Genomic DNA, 21,005 nt, shown 5'->3' with positions numbered 1-21,005 from the left:
ATTAAACGTCTCCCCAAACAGAACTTCTGGGGGGGGCCCAAAAGGAAGTCGAACGGTCCCTCCTCCCCGGGAAGACATTTCCCCCCTGCCACAGAGCTGAAACTTTTTTGCCTTTTCTTTGCCCCAAACCCCGACATTCTCGCCTCCACTTGGTTATGCTTTCAACAAAAAAAAATTTTTTTTCCCGTGTTTCCCTGCCTCCCAAACGTAAGGAAAAAGGGGGGAAAAGAGGAGGGGCGGAAGGAAGGGGAAAGAGAGAGAGAGAGAGAGAGAGAGAGAGAGAGGGGGGAGGAGAGAGAGAGAGAGAAAGGGGGAGAAGGAGAGAGGGAGAGAGGGGAAAAGGGAAAGAAAGAGAAAAAGAGAGAGAAGGAACGAGCGGGGTATTGTCTTAGTTCATACCGGGGAAAACGAGTAAAGAGATCACTGCCAAAACAGAATTCTTTTCTGAACCCTTTGGTTTTCGGTTTTTCGAGAAGGGGGGAAGGGGTAGAAGAAGAGGGAAGTGTGTAAAAAAGGGTCAAATGGGCAAATATTATAGCACACTTTTATCAGGCAACATTATTCGTACCATAGTATTTTAATATCATATTTTGCCTTTCCCCACATGGGGGGAAAAATTTTGATAGACGATTATCATTTTATTTTCAGAGCAATTAGTTTTCAAAATGAATTTCAAACCCCGGATGTATCCCCTTTGGGATGTCGCTGAGCAAGTGGCGGTTTTTTAAGATTCTTCCTCGTGCTTTTATTAAAAAATTATAACATTAGAAAACGATAAATATGAAAACCCAATATCGATGTTATATTTCGGACACACAACATTTTTGGAAAAGAAATTTTTTAAACGTAGGTTTTGCCCCCAATCGCTACAAAAATCCCTTTCAGCTTAGTGCTTTTAGGGGATAAACCAAAAATGTTTTGGAGTGAGTGAGTGAGTGAGGAGTGAATGCTGCGTGGGTTGAGCATGCATGAGTGTGAAATGCAGCGTGAGTGCGGCAAGGTGCGGCATAACCCCGGCTAATAGTCTATTCAAAAAAAAGAGGTAATCTAAAGGCTTGATTACTGAGTTCCTCAAACGGCCAGTAGACAACCACAAACACAACACCAAAACACACACACACCCAAAAAACAACACAAAAAAACCCACAACCCAAAACATATATAATAAAATAAAATATATATATATAATATAATATTAAAATATAAATATTATATGTGGTGTGTGTGTGTGTGTGGTGGTTTTTGTGGTGTTGTTGTGTGCTGTGGGGTTGGGGGTTTTTTGTGGTGTGCGGTGTGTGTATGTAATAACATATATAATGCAATATATCATTATATTTTAAATTTAAAATATATATATATATTTTATATATATATTATAATATATATATATAATTAAAAGAAACAAACTAGAACGTGAACACAAAAATGAAAAGGAAAAAAGCCATATTAAAAAATGAAAAAAAAGTAAAATTTTTTTTTTGTGGGAAAAAAAAAAAAAAAAAAAAATTTTTTTTTTTTTTTAAAAAAATTTTTTTAAAAAAAAAAAAAAAAAAAAAAAGGGGGGGGGGGGGGGTTTCTAAAAAATTTTAAAAATTATATTAATTTATTTATAATTTAAGGGAAAAAAAAGAAAAAACAAGAAAGGAAAAAAGGAAGGCCCAAAAAAAAAATAAAGGAAAAAAGCCCAAAAAAACCCAAAAAAAAATTTTAAAAAACCCCACAAAAAAACATAAAAATTTTTAATTTTTTTTAAAAAAAGGGAAAAAAGGGAAAGGGAAGGAAAACGAAATTTCTTAAAAAAAATAAAAAGGATTTCCTTTTGCCCAAAAGGGTTTTGCAAACAACAAAGCGTTTCAAGAGATTAAAAGTTCATAGTTGAATGAAAAAATTTTTTAAATTTATTAAAAACGGAGAAATTTAAAAGGAGGGGTTGGGGTACCAATGGTATTTTTTTTTTTTGGTGATGTTTTTATAAAAATTTAAAAATTTAAAAAAAATTATTTTAAAATTTTCTTCCTAATGAATTTTTAAAAAAATTTAAAAAAATTAAAAATTTTTTAATATAATTTTGGGTTTAATTTTTTTAAAAATATGTTTTTTTGTGGGGGGGAATATGTTGTTGTTTGTTGGTGTTGTTTGTTGTTTTTTTTTAAAATATATATATTATATTATATTATAATTATAAATATATATTTTAAAATATATAATTATATATATATATTATAATATTTTTAAAAAATATAATATATATAGAAAATTTATTTTTAAAATTTATATATTAAATATATTAATTTTAAAAATTATATATTATATTTTTTTTTATTTATATTATATATATTATATTTTTTTATTATTATATTAATATTATATTAAAAATAATTATATATATATTATATAATATAATATATATATTAATATTTTTATAATTTTATTTTTTAATAAAAAATATATAATATTATAAAATATTATATATATTTTTATATTATAAAATATATTTTAATATAAAAATGTATAATTAATGTATATTATATGAAATTTAAATTTTTTTTTATATATATATATAAAATTATATATAAAACCAAAAAAAATCAAGATAAGATTTTTTTTTTTTAAAATATAAATTTTAAATAATAAAATTATAAAATAATATATAATATAATATTTTAAAAAAAAAATTATAATTATTAGTATATATTAAATTATTATATATTATTATATATATATAAAATATATATTAATATATATATATCAATATGAAAGTATATATATATATTATAAAATATATAATATTAATATTAATATAGATAATTACCTCACAAACACACACAAAAAAAAATATATTTGTGTGTGTGTGTTTGTTTTTGGGGGTGGTGTGGGTGGTGTGTGGTGTGTGTGTGTGTGGTGTGCTTGGTTTTGTGGTTTGATTGGTTTTTTTTTTTTTTTTTTTTTTTTCTTGGTTGTTTAAAAATGTATATTAATATATTTATAATATATATAATTTTTATATTATATATATATATATATATTTTACGGACCACCTCGCTCCGCCACCAACACAAGGAGGCTAGAGAGGGTTTTTATCCACGGGGTCGTGAACACGAAAGCCCAAAGGGGCACCGAGCCCCCAGGTCCAGAACACCAGGGGGGAAAAACGCAAGGGCGGGGGGGCACGAAAAAAAACCCAAAAAAATCAGTTTCCTTATTTAAAAAGTTTTTTCCCCGTCACTTTTCTAAGGCACAATAGGGGGGGAAAACCAGCAGCACAAACAAAAAAAGTTTAAAACGGGGCAAACAGGTTTATCTCGGGCCAAAAGGGCAACACGAGGTCTTAACAGGAGCAGCACCCAACCCGTCTCTGGCTTGTTCCCCCGCCCCCCCGCTAACACCCAGCTGCGTCATTTTTCCCCAGGTCCCTTCATGTTAACACAGCCCAGGTCATCTTTTCGTTAAACATTTTCGCCAGAGAAAAAGACCCCCGGCGAAAGCATACCCCCCCCCAAATCGCTTGACATATCAAACCGAAACAAACTACAAAAAAATTTAAATAAAATCAGTTTCGAAACACAAAAATCTTTCACCGCGCGGCTTTCTTCGCCTCGTGGGGTCTTCTGGAGGGGTGGGGGGGGGGTTTTAGATGGTAGTGGCCCCAGGGGGGTATCTCCTGTCCAAGCCCGGGTCATGGTCACCTTGAGTCTCCCTGCACGCCTCCCCGCCAAATTCTCGTCCTCATCTCGGTCAGGTCCCACGTCTATCCCCGTACGGGGGGCTAACGTCATTCTTTTCCCCAGGCCCCCAGAGTAGTTTCCGGCCCCATGGTAACGCCAACCCGGGCGCCAACCCCGAGGAAGTCGGCAACGGCCCCCAAAACCAACCAACCCCTTGTCCCGAGATTTTCTGGTGATCCACTTCCTCACAAGTCCCCAGCTTTGCCCAGTGGCACTTCGGGGCCTTACTGAGAAGTTAGCTACCAAACTGTAACAACCCCCCCCCTGTCCAAAAGCCCCCCCCCCCAACCGTACCCATCAGCCAGCTGCGGGTTTTAAATGGGCTCACGGGGCCCCTTTGCCCCCACGCCCTTTTGGACATCGACCCCGGTTTTCTAGACTCTGTCCTGGGGAAAGGGTGCAGTCGCTACCCGTAACCCCTTTGACAGAAACCCTCTGGAAGCAAGGGACATTTCCCCGGCACCCTCACCAGTTTCCCGTCCAAGGTCGACACCGCCTTTTCTCGGCAGGTAGTCAAGGCCCGCAAGCAGTTCCCTCCAGATCGGCCCTACACCGCAGCCGCTGCACCATGCGCCCACGCCAATACGAGCCTCCACTGGCCCTTGAGCGCACAAATGCCCGTGAACCAAGTCCTGGGGCTCTGGAAAACGCTAGTGGCCAACATATCAGGCGCACTAGGGTCCTTTTAGCCCAGTGTCCACTTAGGCGGCTGGCTTTCCCCCCTTTCGAGCCCTCCACCTGCATCGGCTGGTCGACAGCAGCTTTCCCAAGTCGGGGCCGGGAACCGAGGACGGCTGGGGGTTTCTGCCCCCTTTCCGCCTGTCCAAAATTTCCGCCCGACCCCTTCCCTTTGCCCTAGGGCGACTTGGATGGGGACCATACCGCCCCAGCCCTTTCAGCACGCTGGAAGGATCAGAATCCGTCCGCTTGAAGGGAGTGTTCTCCCCTCCCCCCGACCCCGGTAGTCTGTGCCCTTCCTTTCCCCAGCGCCAAACAAGCCTGGAAAATGCTCGGGCTCACCTTCCCAATGTACCTTCTCCACCTTAGCCTTCCCGGGCCCCGGAGGTACGGCGGGTGAGCAGCTGGCCCCAGGCCCCCGGTTTCCCCAGGAAGGCCTCGAACTCAAGGGGCCCTCCCGCGCCCCCTGCAGGTCCCCAGGTGTGCCGCTTGACGTAGATTCAGCTCGGTCCTGCAAAGCGTCAAAAAAAGAAATCGCGGGGAGGACCACAATCATCTTTCCGAGCCTGGGGACGACCTCCTTTCCGCGCCCCACATCCGCGCCAGCGGGGACAGTGTCTCGCCAGCTCACGAGTCCGCTTCTTCAAGGGGGCCCCTATACCCCGGGCCCGGGGGTGGGCCGAAACGGGGTTTCAAGCCTCGCCCCGCTGGGGTTTTAAGAGGCATGTTGGGGTGCCCGGGAGATGCCCCAACACTTCAAACCCCGGGGCCCTTAGGCGGGTACCAGCTGCAGGGCCTTTTTCCTGGCTCCCGCCCCGGGCAGATGCCAGCATTTCAAATTGGAGAAAATGCCTCCCAGGGCCCCCTTCCCGTCGTATCAGGGCTACGCCCACGAAGTCTGGAGGCCGAGGGGCCAGGGTGGAGAACCGGGGCCGGAAAAACACGCCCGGGGTGGAGGAAAAGGGGGGAGGGAGGAACGAGGGGGGGGGACCGGGCCGAGTTTGCCGCCACCCTTACCAAGGGAGCGGTTCCCATGGGTCCCCCGCCTTCTGCAGCGCCCCCTGGCCCCGACACGACGCTGCGAGGCCCGGGGGTTCCCTGCCACGGACCCCAGGCAGACCCCCGTAAATTGACACCTGGCATTTTGTTGCCGAAACCCCGTCGCTTCTCGCTTTCAACGTTTTACCCCATGACGCCGCCTTTCCGCCTTTACTTCCTCCCCAGGCCCTGAACCTCGCCTTCAGAGCGGCACCTCTTTCCCTCTTCATTTCACGCGTTTTCAGGCCTTTCGGTGTAGCTGATTTCATTTCCCCAGATGAAGATTCTTGTAGCACCTAACAAGCGGAGAACGTTCTCTCCTTTCCCTTTCCTGCATTCGACGAGATGGTGCGCCTGCCTTCCCCCCTGCCCTTTTTGTTTTTCCATTCCTTCAACGGCAGCATGGGAGTGATAGGCCCCTCTGGGTCGGCTTCACCTCATGTGCCTGCCCCAGTATAGCCCCTCCCCCCCAGGCTGCCGCCATCTTTGGCGCATGATAAATCGGGGTTCACGATCAAATACACAAAACCCCCTCCTGACACCAATTGGGTTTCGCCCACCACCTCGTCTCTTGCCACCAAAAACAAGCAGGCTAGGGAGACGGGGTTTTCCACAGGGCGGAACATGAACAGCCCAAGAGGCACCCAGCACCACGCGTCCCCGAACACCAGGGGAAAAGCAATGGCGAGGCAGGGACGAAATAAAAAAAAACACAGTTTCTTTATTTAAACAAGTTTTTTACCGACACTTTTCTATAGGCCCCAAAACAGGGGGGAAAACCCGCAGTCCACGCCCTAAGCTTTTAATAGGGCAACACCAGGTTTATTAGGCACAAGGGCACACACGAGGCTTTTAAGGAGCAGCACCCAACTCCGTCTCTCGGCTTGTTCCCCCGTCCCCCGCCACGCCCGCGCGTCAGGGGTTTTCCCCGGTCCTTAGTTAAAAAACAGCCAGGTATCCTTTCATGTTAACACATGTTTTGACAGAGACAAAAAACCCCCCTGGGTAGACAATATATATATATATATATATATATAAAAATTATATATAAATATATATATTATTTTTATATATTAAAAATATATGCATATAGTACAAAAAACACAACACACAAAAAAAAAAAAAAAAAAAAAAAACAAAAAACAAAACACAAAAAACAAAACACACACACACACACACACACACACACACACACACACAAAACCCCCCAAAAACCCCCCACCCCCCAACCCCCCAACCATAAATTATATATATAAATAAAAAATAATATATTTATATATTATATTTTTAAACACCCCTTTTCTACAAAAAACACACACACACAACACACACACACACACACACACAAACACACAAACACACATGCAAGCACACCCACACATACAAACACACCCACACATACAAACACAAAAACACATACAAACAAACACAAACACACACAGAGAAAGACACAGAACAGAGAGAGACAGAGAGAGGAGAAGGAGACGAGAGAGAAGAGAGAGAGAGAGAGAGGAGAGAGAGAAGAGAGAGAGAGCAGAGAGAGAGAGCAGAGAGAGAAGAGACAGAGACAGAGACTGCCGCGTTGGTCCAGTGGTTAGAGGACTGGACTCCGGCCTTAGTGGTCCCGAGTTCAATTCCGCGGCAGTCGTTAAAAGGCGTTTGGAATCTCCGAGGCCTTTATTGCCCACGTGCGACCAGCAAGTTAAGTAAACATTTACTATTTTGTAATATCGGTTTTTATTTTACACGCTGCTTAGGTTTGTAACTCCTTCTAAAGCACAAATAACTTACCTACAAACACAAAAATACCCTTTGACAACAACAATGGAGGGCCATAAAATTACCTGTCAATATCTTATGATTGCTTGCAACTCTCATTGTTTACATACAAAAGATATTATGACGTCATTTCGCCTTGCTCGCCCGGCTGCGAAGGAAGGCAAGGTGGACGAGATGGACAATTTGTCAGGAAGCCAACATTGGGTTTCCGTACGGTCAAGACATGGCCAAGTTCCGAACGCAGCATTTGTTGTGTGAGAAGAGCGAAAACATTTGCCACTTCACAACGAACATTATCAAATCAGTTGTCTCCGATCTCTGTAATGTCATTGTCACACAGGGATGTTATTTTTAGCTACGAAAAATCACTTGAAGACTGAAGCAAGCATTCCCAGAAATGGAGTAATGATATGACTTATCTTTAGTGGACTGCGACTTCTCTGTCGTTTGCTATTTAGTGCACCATCAGATCTGTATCATCACAAAAGCAATGAGGCTTCATAGAGTTACATATTTACAAGGAATGTTTCTTTTCTTCTCGTGGAGTGAGTGTCAATTTGAATTTATAAGAGAGCATAACGGAAAGTTTAATTTCTTGTTTCTGGCTTACCTTCCTTCATTAGTAAGATACAAGGAAAAAGGCAACATGTAAGGAAACAGAGAATATAATAATAGTGATAAATCCTATGTTCTTTTTCCCCAAGCATGTATTTATTTTTATGACAATTAATTCATGTGCACACTCAAATACAATATGTCCCCCAAAAAGCTAGTATACACTGCCTTAAAGGCAATGTCCCAAACATTTTTGTACTTTCCATACAGTATCTCAAACATTCAAACAAAACAACTTATGACATTTATAGAAGAGAAACACAAAAGCACATGTTTTGGATACAAATAGCTGCAAAGTAACCATATATCTTTAATGAAAAATACAAACAATGCTTTCTATAATAATTTATGCTAAATCAGATTCTTTGTAATATTAGCTCTGATATTTTTTCTATGTTATACAAATTATATGATATAGACTTTTTTTTAACTATAAAATGTGAAACCTCTCAATTCCTAGTCCCTGACCTGTTAAAATAATAGCTGAACTGATTTTTGAACAAGATTTTTTGTAGTATTTAACAAGTTACATTTCCATAATTAAAATTATCTGCCTCGTAAACAGCTAAGAATCTCTCAATATTTTTTACACTCAACTTTAAATAAAATACTTAATTATAATTCTTCATGACTTCCTTCTGCCATCCAGCTACCTCAGCAAAGTTAATTTGTCATACTTCCTCACTTTTCTAATTGTTTTATTTTACTTACTAGGGTGTTGCCTTATTATATAGTTATCCTTATTATCAACTAATATCAAGTTTATTACTTGGATGATTTTGAGACCAATTTTCATACATTCACATCATTATCATTATTATTATCACCATCATCATTATAACCACCATTATCATTATCATCATTGTTATTATTATTAACACTGTCATTGTCATCGTCGTCATCATCGTCATCGTTATCATCATCATCATCATCATCAAGAGAAAAATAAAGATAATGATGATGATGATAAAACAGTAATTATAACATTAATAATAATAATAATAACATACAGTAATGATAATGATGATAACAATAATAAAGTGATGATGATGATGATTGATGATGATGATGATGATGATTGATGATGGTGGTGGTGATGATGATGATAAATGATGATGATGATTGATGATGATGGTGGTGATGGTGACAACGATAATAATAATAATAATGATAATATTCTCCATCACCTTTTTATTTATTTTATTTTATTTTTATTTTTATTTTTATTATAGCTGAAAGTGAAATAAAAATACAAAATCTTACCAAATAACTATTAATAATTACTTATCACATATGACTTACCAAAGAAGGGTTTTTAAAGAAATAGAATAAACTGCAATGAAATATATTTCTGTCTTCTCAACAATGCACTGACAATAAGTGATGAAAAAGATGGCTTGCATGATGGCAATGAAAATTATAATAATAAAATAATATGGTGTGATTTATTTCATATTTACTGCTTTGTTTTTGTCAAATAAATAGTATTTTATGATGTATGAACTGTACAACTAGTCACTGACATGTGTACTCAAAATGCTGCATAATATATATATATTCTCTTTTTATTCAAAGCACCACTACAGAACCAAACCACATGTAAAAATATATACACATTTCTGCAACCATTGTTGAAAAAAAAATGCTTAACATATTCAACACTGCTTAACAAAACAAGGCTTAACAATAAAATTTATCAAATTTCACTTTATTCCAAAGTGATTTCAATGAATCCTGAAATATTGCAAGTCCCCATCTGGACACTACTGATTTTTGAGCCCATTCTATTTGATATAAGACTCAAAAGCATTCCCCTTCAATTCCTAATCCCTTTATTCATCATTGTGAGTATTAGACTTCTTAAATGTTACAGCAATCTCCTTGACTTTGGGTGTCAGGGTCTCCAACTGAAGCTTGATATCTCCCAGGGTGTTCTCATCATCTTTGGCCACCAGTGACTTTATCACCAAATCTGCAAAGGTAAAATGATCAGCAATGCACAACACGGAATGAAATGACATACTGCCACAATAACAGAGGAGAGACCACATGGCTGTGATATCTTAAGGAAGACTAAACTCCTCTATAAACCATAGAGCAATCTTGTTGAATATAAAATTAAATAGAGAAATCATACAAACATGAAAGTAAGTCACTATGTAAGTAATCAAGCAAGCAAAAAATAAAAATAAAAATTCTTTCACTCCACTTCTTCCTCCTCCTCCTTACCTTGGTAATCCTGCAAGATAGCAAACTGATCCACAGGTAGGCTATTCTTTACGTATGACAAGATATGAGGCACAAATTTCCCTGAGGCATGTAGCATGTTCCCTGTGACAGACTGGAAAAGCAACAGACATGCCAAGTGCAGTGTCAGAGGTGCATCAAGCGACCCATCCAGCTGGTCCAACAGAGCACACCGGTGGTTTTGTAACACTTGCCTGGGAAGAGGGAAGGGAAGAAGTAATAAATTAAATAAGAATATACTGAGGTTTACCATTTTTTTATAGGCATGAATTTTATTCTATTTTCTATATTTAGGTTATATAAAAAGTATCTACTATTACTAAATCCAATATACACGATCGGATAATGTTAATGATAAAAATAATAATGATGATAAAAAAATAATAATGATACTCATAATAATTTTGAACATTATAATAACAGGGATAAAAGAAATAAAAATGCATAAATAAAAATAAATAAATAAATAAAACAAGTAAAAACAACAATAAAGTTATCCTTATCATTCATGCAGGGTATGTTCCTAAATCTTTACAACTGTTAAAATTTTGGAAATGTGTGCTATTAGGCTACCTAATGGCTTTGTTATGGTAGTTAATCATTCCAGAACCCTTTTAACTTGGTTTAAACTTTAAAATTTACTGACCCTAGCTACAAAATTAAATTAAATATATCATAATTAATTTCAAATTATCAAAAATTATTAAATCTATAACTTACAACAGATATGGAAACACAAATGTAACTTGCCAGTGTTATCATGTTGATATACTGACATTAAAATGTTGACAAAGTGTAATAGCAGAACTGAACGCCCCCCCCCACCCCTTATAAAAAAACAAAACAAAAAAAAACGCACACGCACACGCGCACGCACACGCACACACACACACACACACACACACACCACTGTATATCATGAATTTAGTGGGTCCTGCTGGTGCAACATTCCTTAAAGGTGGAAACAGATTTTCTAAACATAAATACTCCTAGAACAAACAAACTTTCCTCACTGGTGGTCTGGCTTGATGTAGGAGGGAATCTGGACTAAGCACATACCTGAGGACACCATTCCAGATCATAGTCCTAAATCATAGCCACCATGCTCTCTTTTTTATCTTTTTCGTTTTTCTCTCTCTCCTCTCTTATTCATCCAATTACTCTCCTCCCCCTTTTTTTTGTATGCCTGCCATGAATTATATGTATCAGTAGCTTCCCATAACTCAGGATTATTTACATTTTACAGCTCAAATTGGTGCAATTAATGATACAAAAGAAGAGATTTTAGCAAAATCAAAATGGGACTGATCATCACCTTTAAAATTTCACCTTTTGATTTCTTATTGTTTTCATACACTAAATTATATTCAAGCTCATGAATGTTAAGAACCAACTGTAAGAATAATGAAAAAAGAAAAATACTTCTCCACATTTATATTTTGTTCCCTTTTTTTTGAGATTCTTCCCTCCTGCCTTAAAGTTATGGAGAAAAACAAGGTCCTACACAAAAAGATAACACAAACATCTTATGCAAGATTACCGATCCTTTTTGTTGTCTTTCTTCTTGAGCATAAGACCAGCAGCAGCAATGGCTTCATCAGCTGCATCCATGAATTCATCAACGTCTGAAGCTGCTAGCGTCTTGTGGGCTGTCATCATCACTTCCTTTGTATCATCTGGTAAGTTTTTGATGGCACTCTGTCGAATCTGTAATAGGATTGGATCACCTAGTCAGTTGTTAGACTCACGTTTGGTGATGAATCTACTATAGTCCTTATCCCAGAGATGCAGCAAGCGTTGAAGTGATACTGCCATTTTCAAGCCAGATTATTGTAGTTATGCTCAGAATAATAAGGTTAGGTCAGATTCTAGTTTGTGCTAATTGGTATACAAGGTATTATGTAAAAAAAAAAATCTTTTTATAAAAAAGCTCACTCATGACAAGCTTATGAAATTGTTCTGTCATTTCCCCCCATCTCTAATTTTGTTATATCCATCTGTCTCTCTATCTTTCCCTTTTCTACATTACTTTTGTACTGATGGTCTCTTAGAAGGAATTCATTGATAAATTATTGGTCTCTTGGAAGGAATTCATTGATAAATCATTAAAGCATTTTGCATGAAATATTACCAATACCATTAACCCATTGCCGACGGGTGGCATGTACGTACATGCCATAGCATGGCGGGACCATCTGCCGGGGGCACGTACGCACATGCCATAGAGGAGTTTTTTTTTTGTTACAATCACGGCAAAAGATTGTTTTTCTGCTTGTGAAAGTGTGATTAAGTCGGTTTTAACACTTTCTCATTTTTACCATGCAACAAACAAAAAAAATGCAACAAACCGACAATTTCAACTCCATGATGCCGCACACTGCTTATTTTATTCGGACTATAGACCGAATAATGATCAACTATGGAGTCTAGATAACAACAAAAATACCCTTCAGTCTCAATTTATCAGGAAGTTTGGCAACTAGACTGTAAAAAATAATGAAAACTGAAAATACAACATATTTTCATAGTATTACGAAGAAACGGCATGGGATGCTGGTATTTGGCATGAGTGGTCGCGCATGCTCGGGCAACGATATAAGCCCCCGGCAGCGAGGCCCGGGCCTCTATGAATGCTACCCGTCAGTAATGGGTTAAATAGGGGCTATGAGTAATTTATTAATACATTTCCATTCCCTATTAATACCCAATTATATTAACTCAATGGATCTGGTTGCTTCTTGGCAATCACATGGCCCAAATTACAGGCATTAGGCTCCCCTTTACAATGTTATTTTCTCATTTTATGCATAAGCATTTTTAGCTTTTTTGCCATTTTCCAATGTCCAATATCTGCTTTATCCAGATGGTAATAGACTGTTAACCTTGCACTGATTCCATAACATCTCCCATTATTTTGTAATATTCAATTTTCTGTAATACAACCTATGCTGCTGTCACACAGGCTAGATACTGAGCATGGAAATGGCCTTCTCCCTGGAGCTGGCCCTCTTCAAGTCATGCTCATAGATACTACATTCCACACTCATTTATCGATGGAAATAATGCAAAGGCCCTTTCTAAACATGAGTTTAATCACCCTCCAAGAGGTTTGTGAACTTGTGGCATCTTTTCCCATCACACTGGCCTTCAGACGAAAAGTTCACGACAGCAAGTTCGATCACCCCAGCCCACAGCCAGATTTTCCCATGATGGCATGTTCACGTCAAGCCAAATCTTTTCATAATGTGATGGTCATATCATCCAGAATGCAGGGGTTAACAACTGTTGTATCTTACACAATAAATTAAAAAAAAAATAAGAGTAAGAAAGTTTAGGCCTACCTCCGGTGTGATATCCTTATCTTTTGAAATGTCTAGATGGCTTTCATCTGCTAAGTAGATAAGCAATTCATTGATGATTTCAGAACACTGGGTCTTCAACAGATGTTTCTTCAACTGTATCTGTTTCTCCTCATCAAAGACCTGAAAGGCAAAGAGGTAAGATATTGCATAAATTCATTAAGCCAAAGCCAATGGGTACGTACATGCCATGCCCACTGTGAGTCTACTTTATTAGTTGTTTTTATACATAGATGGCTACACTTGTACTAAGTCACTAAGTCACCAATAAACCAATCACGAATACTGCCTATCTAGTCTGTTAACCTTTTTCCTTGATTTTGAAAATATTTTTTCCCACCAATTCAAGGAAAGGTGAAATCAGGTAAGGTTACAAGGTCTACTAATAGACTCCTTTGTGGCTAAGCATTAGCAGAGCCATCTATGTGTAGAGATTTCACAAAAAAAAAAAAATTAGCAGAATATTTGCCCATCGGCATTGACTTAACAAAAGGAATTCAATATATTGCATATTGTAGCAATTATCTGGATTCAAACATTATACAAATCTCAATTTAAGCATACTTTTAAACCCTTTTCTGCCAGACGTATAGTTGTAAGCAAAGCAGACACTTTCTCCACAAGCTGTTGGTGTGTTTTCTTGCGAGCATCACTTCCTGCAGAGACTGTTGCCAAGAATGCTGTTTGTGCCACATCCTGGAACTGGCGAGTCAGTCCTGGATTGAGTTCTGATGCCAGAGCCTCTACTAATTCTTCTGGACAATCAACCAATTCTGAGAAGTTGGAAATCTCCGTCTGTAAGTCCTCAAGTGAAAGGAATTCTACGTGGGGGAACTTCCCACTACCAGATGGCTGTGGAGGAGGCGTGTCGTCCTCAGAGTCCGAGTCCCTGGATGCACCTTTCCTGCCTTTGTGCTTGTTTTTTACTGCCTTCGTCTTCGTCTCTCGGCCCTGTGTGCCTCCCCCAGACTTCCCACCAGCTGCTTTCTTTCGGCGTTCATCTTTTTTATTTTTGCTGCTTTCATCCTTTGCCTTTCCTGTGGTAACCTAGAAGAATAGTTTGATGATACAAAAATAAAACTTAAAAAAAGAATATTGTCACCAAACTATTAAAAAAAAAAAAATAAAATAAAAAAAAAAAAAAAAAAAAAAAAAAATATATATATATATATATATATATATATATATATATATATATATATATATATATATATATATATATATATATATATATATCAGGAGTTAAACTTCTTAGTATAATAAGCAAGCACTTCCAGTTAAACTAACCTGTACTTTAAACACTCCTTGTTCAATAGCCTCCTTTGCCCTTGCTGGCATCAGCTGCTGTAGTTCATTAGTGAGCTTCGTTACCAGTTGTTCACTTACAACAATGGTATCACACAGGACTCTCGAAGATGTTTTTGACTTGGTGTCTTGACGCTTCTTGAGGGCAATTTCTACTAATTGGTTGCCCTCCTCAGGTGAGAACATTGTTGGAAGGATGGGCTACGAAGACATTAACAAGGTATGAGCAGAAATACACATAATCAGTTTCATCTTCAAGTATAGAGACAATATAAACACTACCACAATAAGAAAGTCTATACTGAAATAACAACATAGAAGTATTAATGCCTTGTAATGACTACAGTAATTTCTAGTATTATTTTCTTATTGTGGCAAATATCTAAACATCCACATTAATTAATATACCAAATATCTTCACATTCAAATATGATAATACTGCAAATATCTAAACATCCATATTCATCACCAACAGGAAAATCCATGTAAATTAAAATGGCATATATCATGACAGCGTTACAGAATTGCTTTGTATCCACTGTTATAATTAAGGGTAATCATCACTTACCACAACTATATTTATTTTAAAAATCAAATCAAAAGAAATATTGATAGGTCACTACTAATATTCTATCATACATAACAAGGGATTTCAAATGCTTCAAACAATGTAATATTTGCCAGTTAAAATATATCTAATATCTGCACTTGGGATTGAAACATCACTGTAGATTTTTTTTTTTTTCTTTCTTTTTTTTTAGCATAATACTTACATAAATTAGTATACATTACATTACTTTTCCTTTTAGCAGAATACTTACATAAACATCTACCCATCTTCCAGATATAACAGCATCACTGATAGCACCTTCAATCTGGTCGATAAGCACTGGCCCAACACATACATTTCCCACGAAGGTCATTTCCACATCCTTTAAGTGCCGTCGAACAAAGGCCTCAGGATTGTCAATGCCTATACGTCGAAGCCCATCCAACTCTTCAAGTAAAGAAGTACTTATCTTTAAAATGTAAATCTTTGATAAAAGTTATGGTGAGTATTTATAAGGAACCTGTGCATCACAAATGGCCCACAAACCAATAACAGTGGCCTTCACATTGTTTTTAAAGGTAATTTTTGGAAAAATTCAAATAACTTCTATTATCTTATGGTGCATTCAATCTTGATATACAGTTGTGTAATCATATGGCTGGCAGGGCTGTATCATGATTGATAGTTAATTATATCTGATTCAAGTCAGTCACACTAAACACTGATTTTTTTTTTTTTTCTTCTTGAAAAGAAAAGGTATATAAATCATCCACTTTTAACTTACCAAGGTAACCATTTTGCCTCCAGAAATTATCCACCCATTCCTTTTGGGTGCGAGAATAAATGTGGGGAATATACATAGCCATGTGAAGCTGCCGGTTGCCTGTCATGATACCAAGCACTCGTCCTGTGGCTATCAACTTTTCTGCAACATCTGCAAGTCAAAAATACTATTAGAATGATTTGTATTATATCATACACCCCAAAAAAGAGCAGAAATTACAAGAGCTCTATACTGTGTAACTTGAAACTTTGTAATCTTCTGCCAACTACAGTTTTGAAATTAACCAAATATATCATTTATTGATATATATTTTAGGATTCCCCCCCCTTAAAAAAAATAATAATAATAAAAAAAGTGTATCAATGCATCAATGCTTCCTCTTTACCTTTAAATTCATACTTAATGGAGACCTCAAAACTTGACTCTATTAAAACTGTCACCCTTGCTTTTATGTTTTTGTTATAGCCACTGAAAGTTTTATTTATGTGTGAACCTCACACTTTGCTTTCTAATTTGGATGGTGGCTCAATTCTCATGGGTATTCCTGAGTTTATAAAAGAAAGATTAAGCCTAGAGGATGTCCAAAATCAATTTAGCTGAAATTCTTTGGAACTAGCATTTCTGATTAATTTGGGGTTGTTTTGCCCCACATTATCAAATCAAAAAGAACAAAAAGACATTTTGGATGAAATATTACCAAACAATACTAAACTGATTCTCCTATCACCACTTTAGCATTTCTTTTAATGTAGTGTTTATTGATATATTATCTCTTACAAAGATATTTTTGTGTTTTAAGCTTTGAAATATAAATGGTTTGGAATGCTAAGATATATGAAGTTTGACTAAAAAGTGTGCTAAATTAGGTAGTGGAACCTAACCCCATTTCCAAGAAGTATGGTTTGAAGCTAAAAGATTCTTGTCACCATAATTGGAATAAGAACAGACTTACTGAAGAATAGTCTCTCTTGCAGGCCATGCTGACTGATGATGGTTGAAACCTTTGTTGGCTTTGTGATAGCAGACAGCACACCACGCACGTGAGCTTGGTGGCGTACCAAGAAGGCATCGTTGAAGAACAAATTTTGATCCTCTGTGTCTTGCTGACCTTGAATAATACTTCCAAGTCGTTCTACTATAGCCTGCAAAAAAATGAGATTGAATAGTAAAACTAATTACATCATGACAAGCAAGCAAAAGCACCCATGTCATATTTCTTAATTCTTTGACCCTGATGGAGTTACAGCCCCTGAAAAGTAGACTCAAAATCAGACTAGCAGGTGACTGGTGCAAAACCTGGTAAGCAATAGGAAAATTCCACCAAGAGTGTATTAAACAATTATTAACTTGCAATTGTTGATTACTGTTCATTTAAAAAATTACTAGCATTAATACTCATTACATTTCCCCCCCTTTTTTGTGAAATCAAAATGATTTCTAAATCTTTTTATTACTGTTAATCATACTTACTGGATGGACTGAAAGTTTAATCTCCAAAAACTAATATCCTAATCTTTCTCATTACTACCCTAAATTTTCTCATTAAGTATTTCATTCAATAGTAAGTATATCCAAATATCAATAAAGGCCCTAGTAAAATGCCTCTCTCTTTTATCAAGAAATCTGTTTTAAAAGCCTCCTACCTCCAACAAGAAATTTTCTGGAAGGTCATACTTCTTTACAAGGTTCACTAGATTCAAACAGCCAGCTTGCATCAGTCTCTCATTTATCTCCTCCGCAATGGTATCAAGGTAATGTTTTGATACAAGGTTTCCTAGCACAAGGTATGTCTTTGAGGACTGTCTGTTGGCTAGGGCAGCAGCTCGCTTTTCAATTATTGAGAGATCAACACCAAGTACATTGACCAGCTCTGTGAGGTTCACCCTACCTATAAGGAGATGCAGGATCAAGGTATTATTTATAAACCATTACATTTCAACTATTCACAATTGTCACTGAAAGTTTTATTATAATTATCATATAAGAAAACTTTGCACATAAATAAATGAAGAAAAATAGACATGCTTACAACATATACAATAAGTGATAGAGATAAAGACAGACAGACAGACAGACAGACACACACACAGACAGACACACACAGACAGACACAGACACAGACACAGACACAGACACAGACACAGACACACACAGACACACACACACACACACACACACACACACACACACACACACACACACACACACACAATGCCTTTGCATCTTATGTCACAAACATCAACCTTAAAGAGAAAAGTAATATTAGGTTCCTTAAATACCTCCGCATACAAACAGCTCATCTTCAATCTCTTTAGTAAGATGTTCCGGGGTAATGTACTCTTTCCCATCATTTGTGTGGTAGACTTTGAGAAGACCAAGCTTCTCTAACTTGCTGATAATTTCAATGCAATTGCGCTCTGATAATCTAGGGATGGAGAGACACATAAGTTTAATCATAAGGCAGGATAATTTTTAAAAAAGGAAAAGAAAAAGGAAAAGGGAGAAAGGGAGAGAGAGACGGGGGAGAGTTATATGAGAGAAACACCATGTTACTTATATAATAAGTATATATACTCAATTCCATGACATATGGTAGTGCTACAGGACTAGACTTACAATTCTTCATTCTCTACACATCATTCCATAGCATTTATTTATCTTCACTCTATATCTTTACTCTCGTTTTCCACCTTTTTCTATTTCTCATCCTTCTTTTTTACATTATCATACTCTACTATAACATTAATGACCATATCTATCCGGTGATCTTCACTTTTTTTTTTTACTCTTTTTTTTTTTAACTCTAAATAACCTATGCCTTTTCTACTATAATTTCACCTGCATTCTAATAATCATTTATTATTACAACATTGTGCTGAGAAATTTTAAAATGCAACATGCAAATATATGGAGATAGTTATTGGCATAAATCTGACTCAAGGTTGGGGCAGACACAAACTGGTCCCTCTATCACATTCCATTCCATGTTTTTCTAAAAATATGCCTCCTACACCACTCGGATATTGGCAAATTTTCTAAAGCATTAAGCTATATAGAAAATGTACACTTTTGAAAAAAAATGGACTATTACAAATTTTGTTGTTTTATATGTGTCAATGAGGCAAGTATGCGGTGAATATCGACCAAAATCAAACACGTCATGTAATGGAACAAGATAAAGTATTTGACTTATCCAAGCATGAGTCAAGGAAAAGAACTCTACGTGCTCAAACATCACAAAACAGGTTAAAGTTTGTTTTGCTGGCAATTTTATCAGAATCATTTTCAGTTCCTTAATTCAGTTACACAATGACTTTTGCATTCATAATCACATTTGATTTGTGACCTGTCCCTTTCAACACTAATTCAAAGGGGAATATAAGTGACAGAATAACACATACTTAACATTTTCTTTCATTTTACATAATATAGAAATCAAATATACTTTATATGATCCATGCCTCCCTTCCCCTCCCCCTCTACCCAAATGCCTAAATTTACATTTGGCTATGTGACCTGTCAGGTGGGGAGAGGTTGCTAGCTTCTTAACTGCAGACTTGCAATACAAATGAAAATCTAATTCATTTTAATAACATCAAATTACATGTGAAATCATTATTCTCTGCAATAAAAGCCATGTCACAACTGAAAAATCTAACCAAATTTTATCTATGACAAGCCAATGCATATATGGCAAACACACTTTATTACACCCACTCTTTATTACACCCAAACATCACTGGTTTCCAATGATTAAAACTACTAAGTCTGGAATGTTTAAAATTACGTGTCTGGACACTATAGACTAAATATAATCTTAAATTTATCATAATCATAAGTTTTTAAAATATTTAGCATAATGTATTTCATGTGTCACTTAAATACCAGGCCACTCACTAAAACCAACGTGAATTGTACAAATAATAAGTAATTGATGAATATCTGTACTGTCTGTGTCTGCAATTCTGCCCTTTCAGTATGAATTACCATCAATCTTATACATACAGAAAAGGGAAAGTTTCATATAAAATATTTCGATTTCTTCCATGTAAAAAATTAACCGACCAATAAACAATTTGTTCAAGAAAGTCTGTCTACTGGTGATCGAGCGCATATTTCAATGTATCTGGGCTTTTTTTGTTTTTGTTCTCCTTCCCTGAATGACAAGACATTTGACAATTAATCTAATGTCAAAAATTTCTTATAGATCTCGTTGCAACATATTTCGACAAAATCTTTAAACTTCCGAGACCTGTTATCTCTTGAAATTGATCGCATATGCCTATAAATACTTATAGCTTCTTTTCCGGTATTTTCCTTACTTCTGATGTGACGAAGTGAGCTGAACTCGCTGAAAATCAGCAGCCAGCCGCTTGATTTCGTCCCAAGCCGTCGACGACATGTTTTACTATTGACACTCCACAATGCCGAAATGATTTTAAATAATTTAGATTGCTTATAATCGTTTCAGATAGGATAGTCATTTATTCTACAACTACGTTCGTTGTAATAATATCCAAGAGCATTGTTTGGATGTTAGATATGATACAGTGTAAATAATCTGAAGATCGACCACAGAATCGTTTACTTTAGACACATTTGACATAACACATCACAGTGAAGTCGCGGGGTTACCATTTTATATCAAATGATTTCTCGAGTAAATATTATTATATCTTTTTCGTTATTATCATTATTCTCATCACTGTTACTTTTGTTGTTATTTTTGTTATTATCATTACCTTTATTACTGTAATTATGGTGATGATCATCATTATCATTATCATAATTATTACTATTATCAAATGTATTATCATTATCATTATTGCTGTTGTTGTTGTTGTTGTTGTTGTTGTTGTTGTTATGATCATAGTTTCTATTACTTTTATTATTGTTGTTGTTGTTGTTGTTGTTGTTGTTTTTGT

At 36.8% G+C, this 21,005-nt stretch overlaps 1 protein-coding gene across 1 annotated transcript; it reads right to left on the bottom strand.

The window, feature by feature from the left end:
• Positions 1–9,166: 9,166 nt before the first annotated feature.
• Positions 9,167–20,559, bottom strand: LOC119574507 (E3 UFM1-protein ligase 1-like). Its single transcript, XM_037921766.1, has 12 exons — positions 20,403–20,559; positions 18,360–18,505; positions 17,724–17,968; positions 17,033–17,222; positions 16,081–16,230; positions 15,568–15,743; positions 14,729–14,947; positions 14,006–14,488; positions 13,424–13,564; positions 11,623–11,789; positions 10,065–10,276; positions 9,167–9,807 (listed from the first exon to the last, which is right to left on the bottom strand). Exons 1-12 carry the CDS (start codon positions 20,480–20,482, stop codon positions 9,668–9,670), a joined length of 2,349 nt encoding a protein of 782 aa, XP_037777694.1. The 5' UTR covers positions 20,483–20,559; the 3' UTR covers positions 9,167–9,667.
• Between the last annotated feature and the right edge of the window lie 446 nt (positions 20,560–21,005).

Source organism: Penaeus monodon, chromosome 6 (assembly GCF_015228065.2).
Source record: "Penaeus monodon isolate SGIC_2016 chromosome 6, NSTDA_Pmon_1, whole genome shotgun sequence".
Taxonomy (NCBI): Eukaryota; Metazoa; Arthropoda; class Malacostraca; order Decapoda; family Penaeidae; genus Penaeus; species Penaeus monodon.
This window is presented reverse-complemented; position numbering and strand designations above follow the sequence as displayed.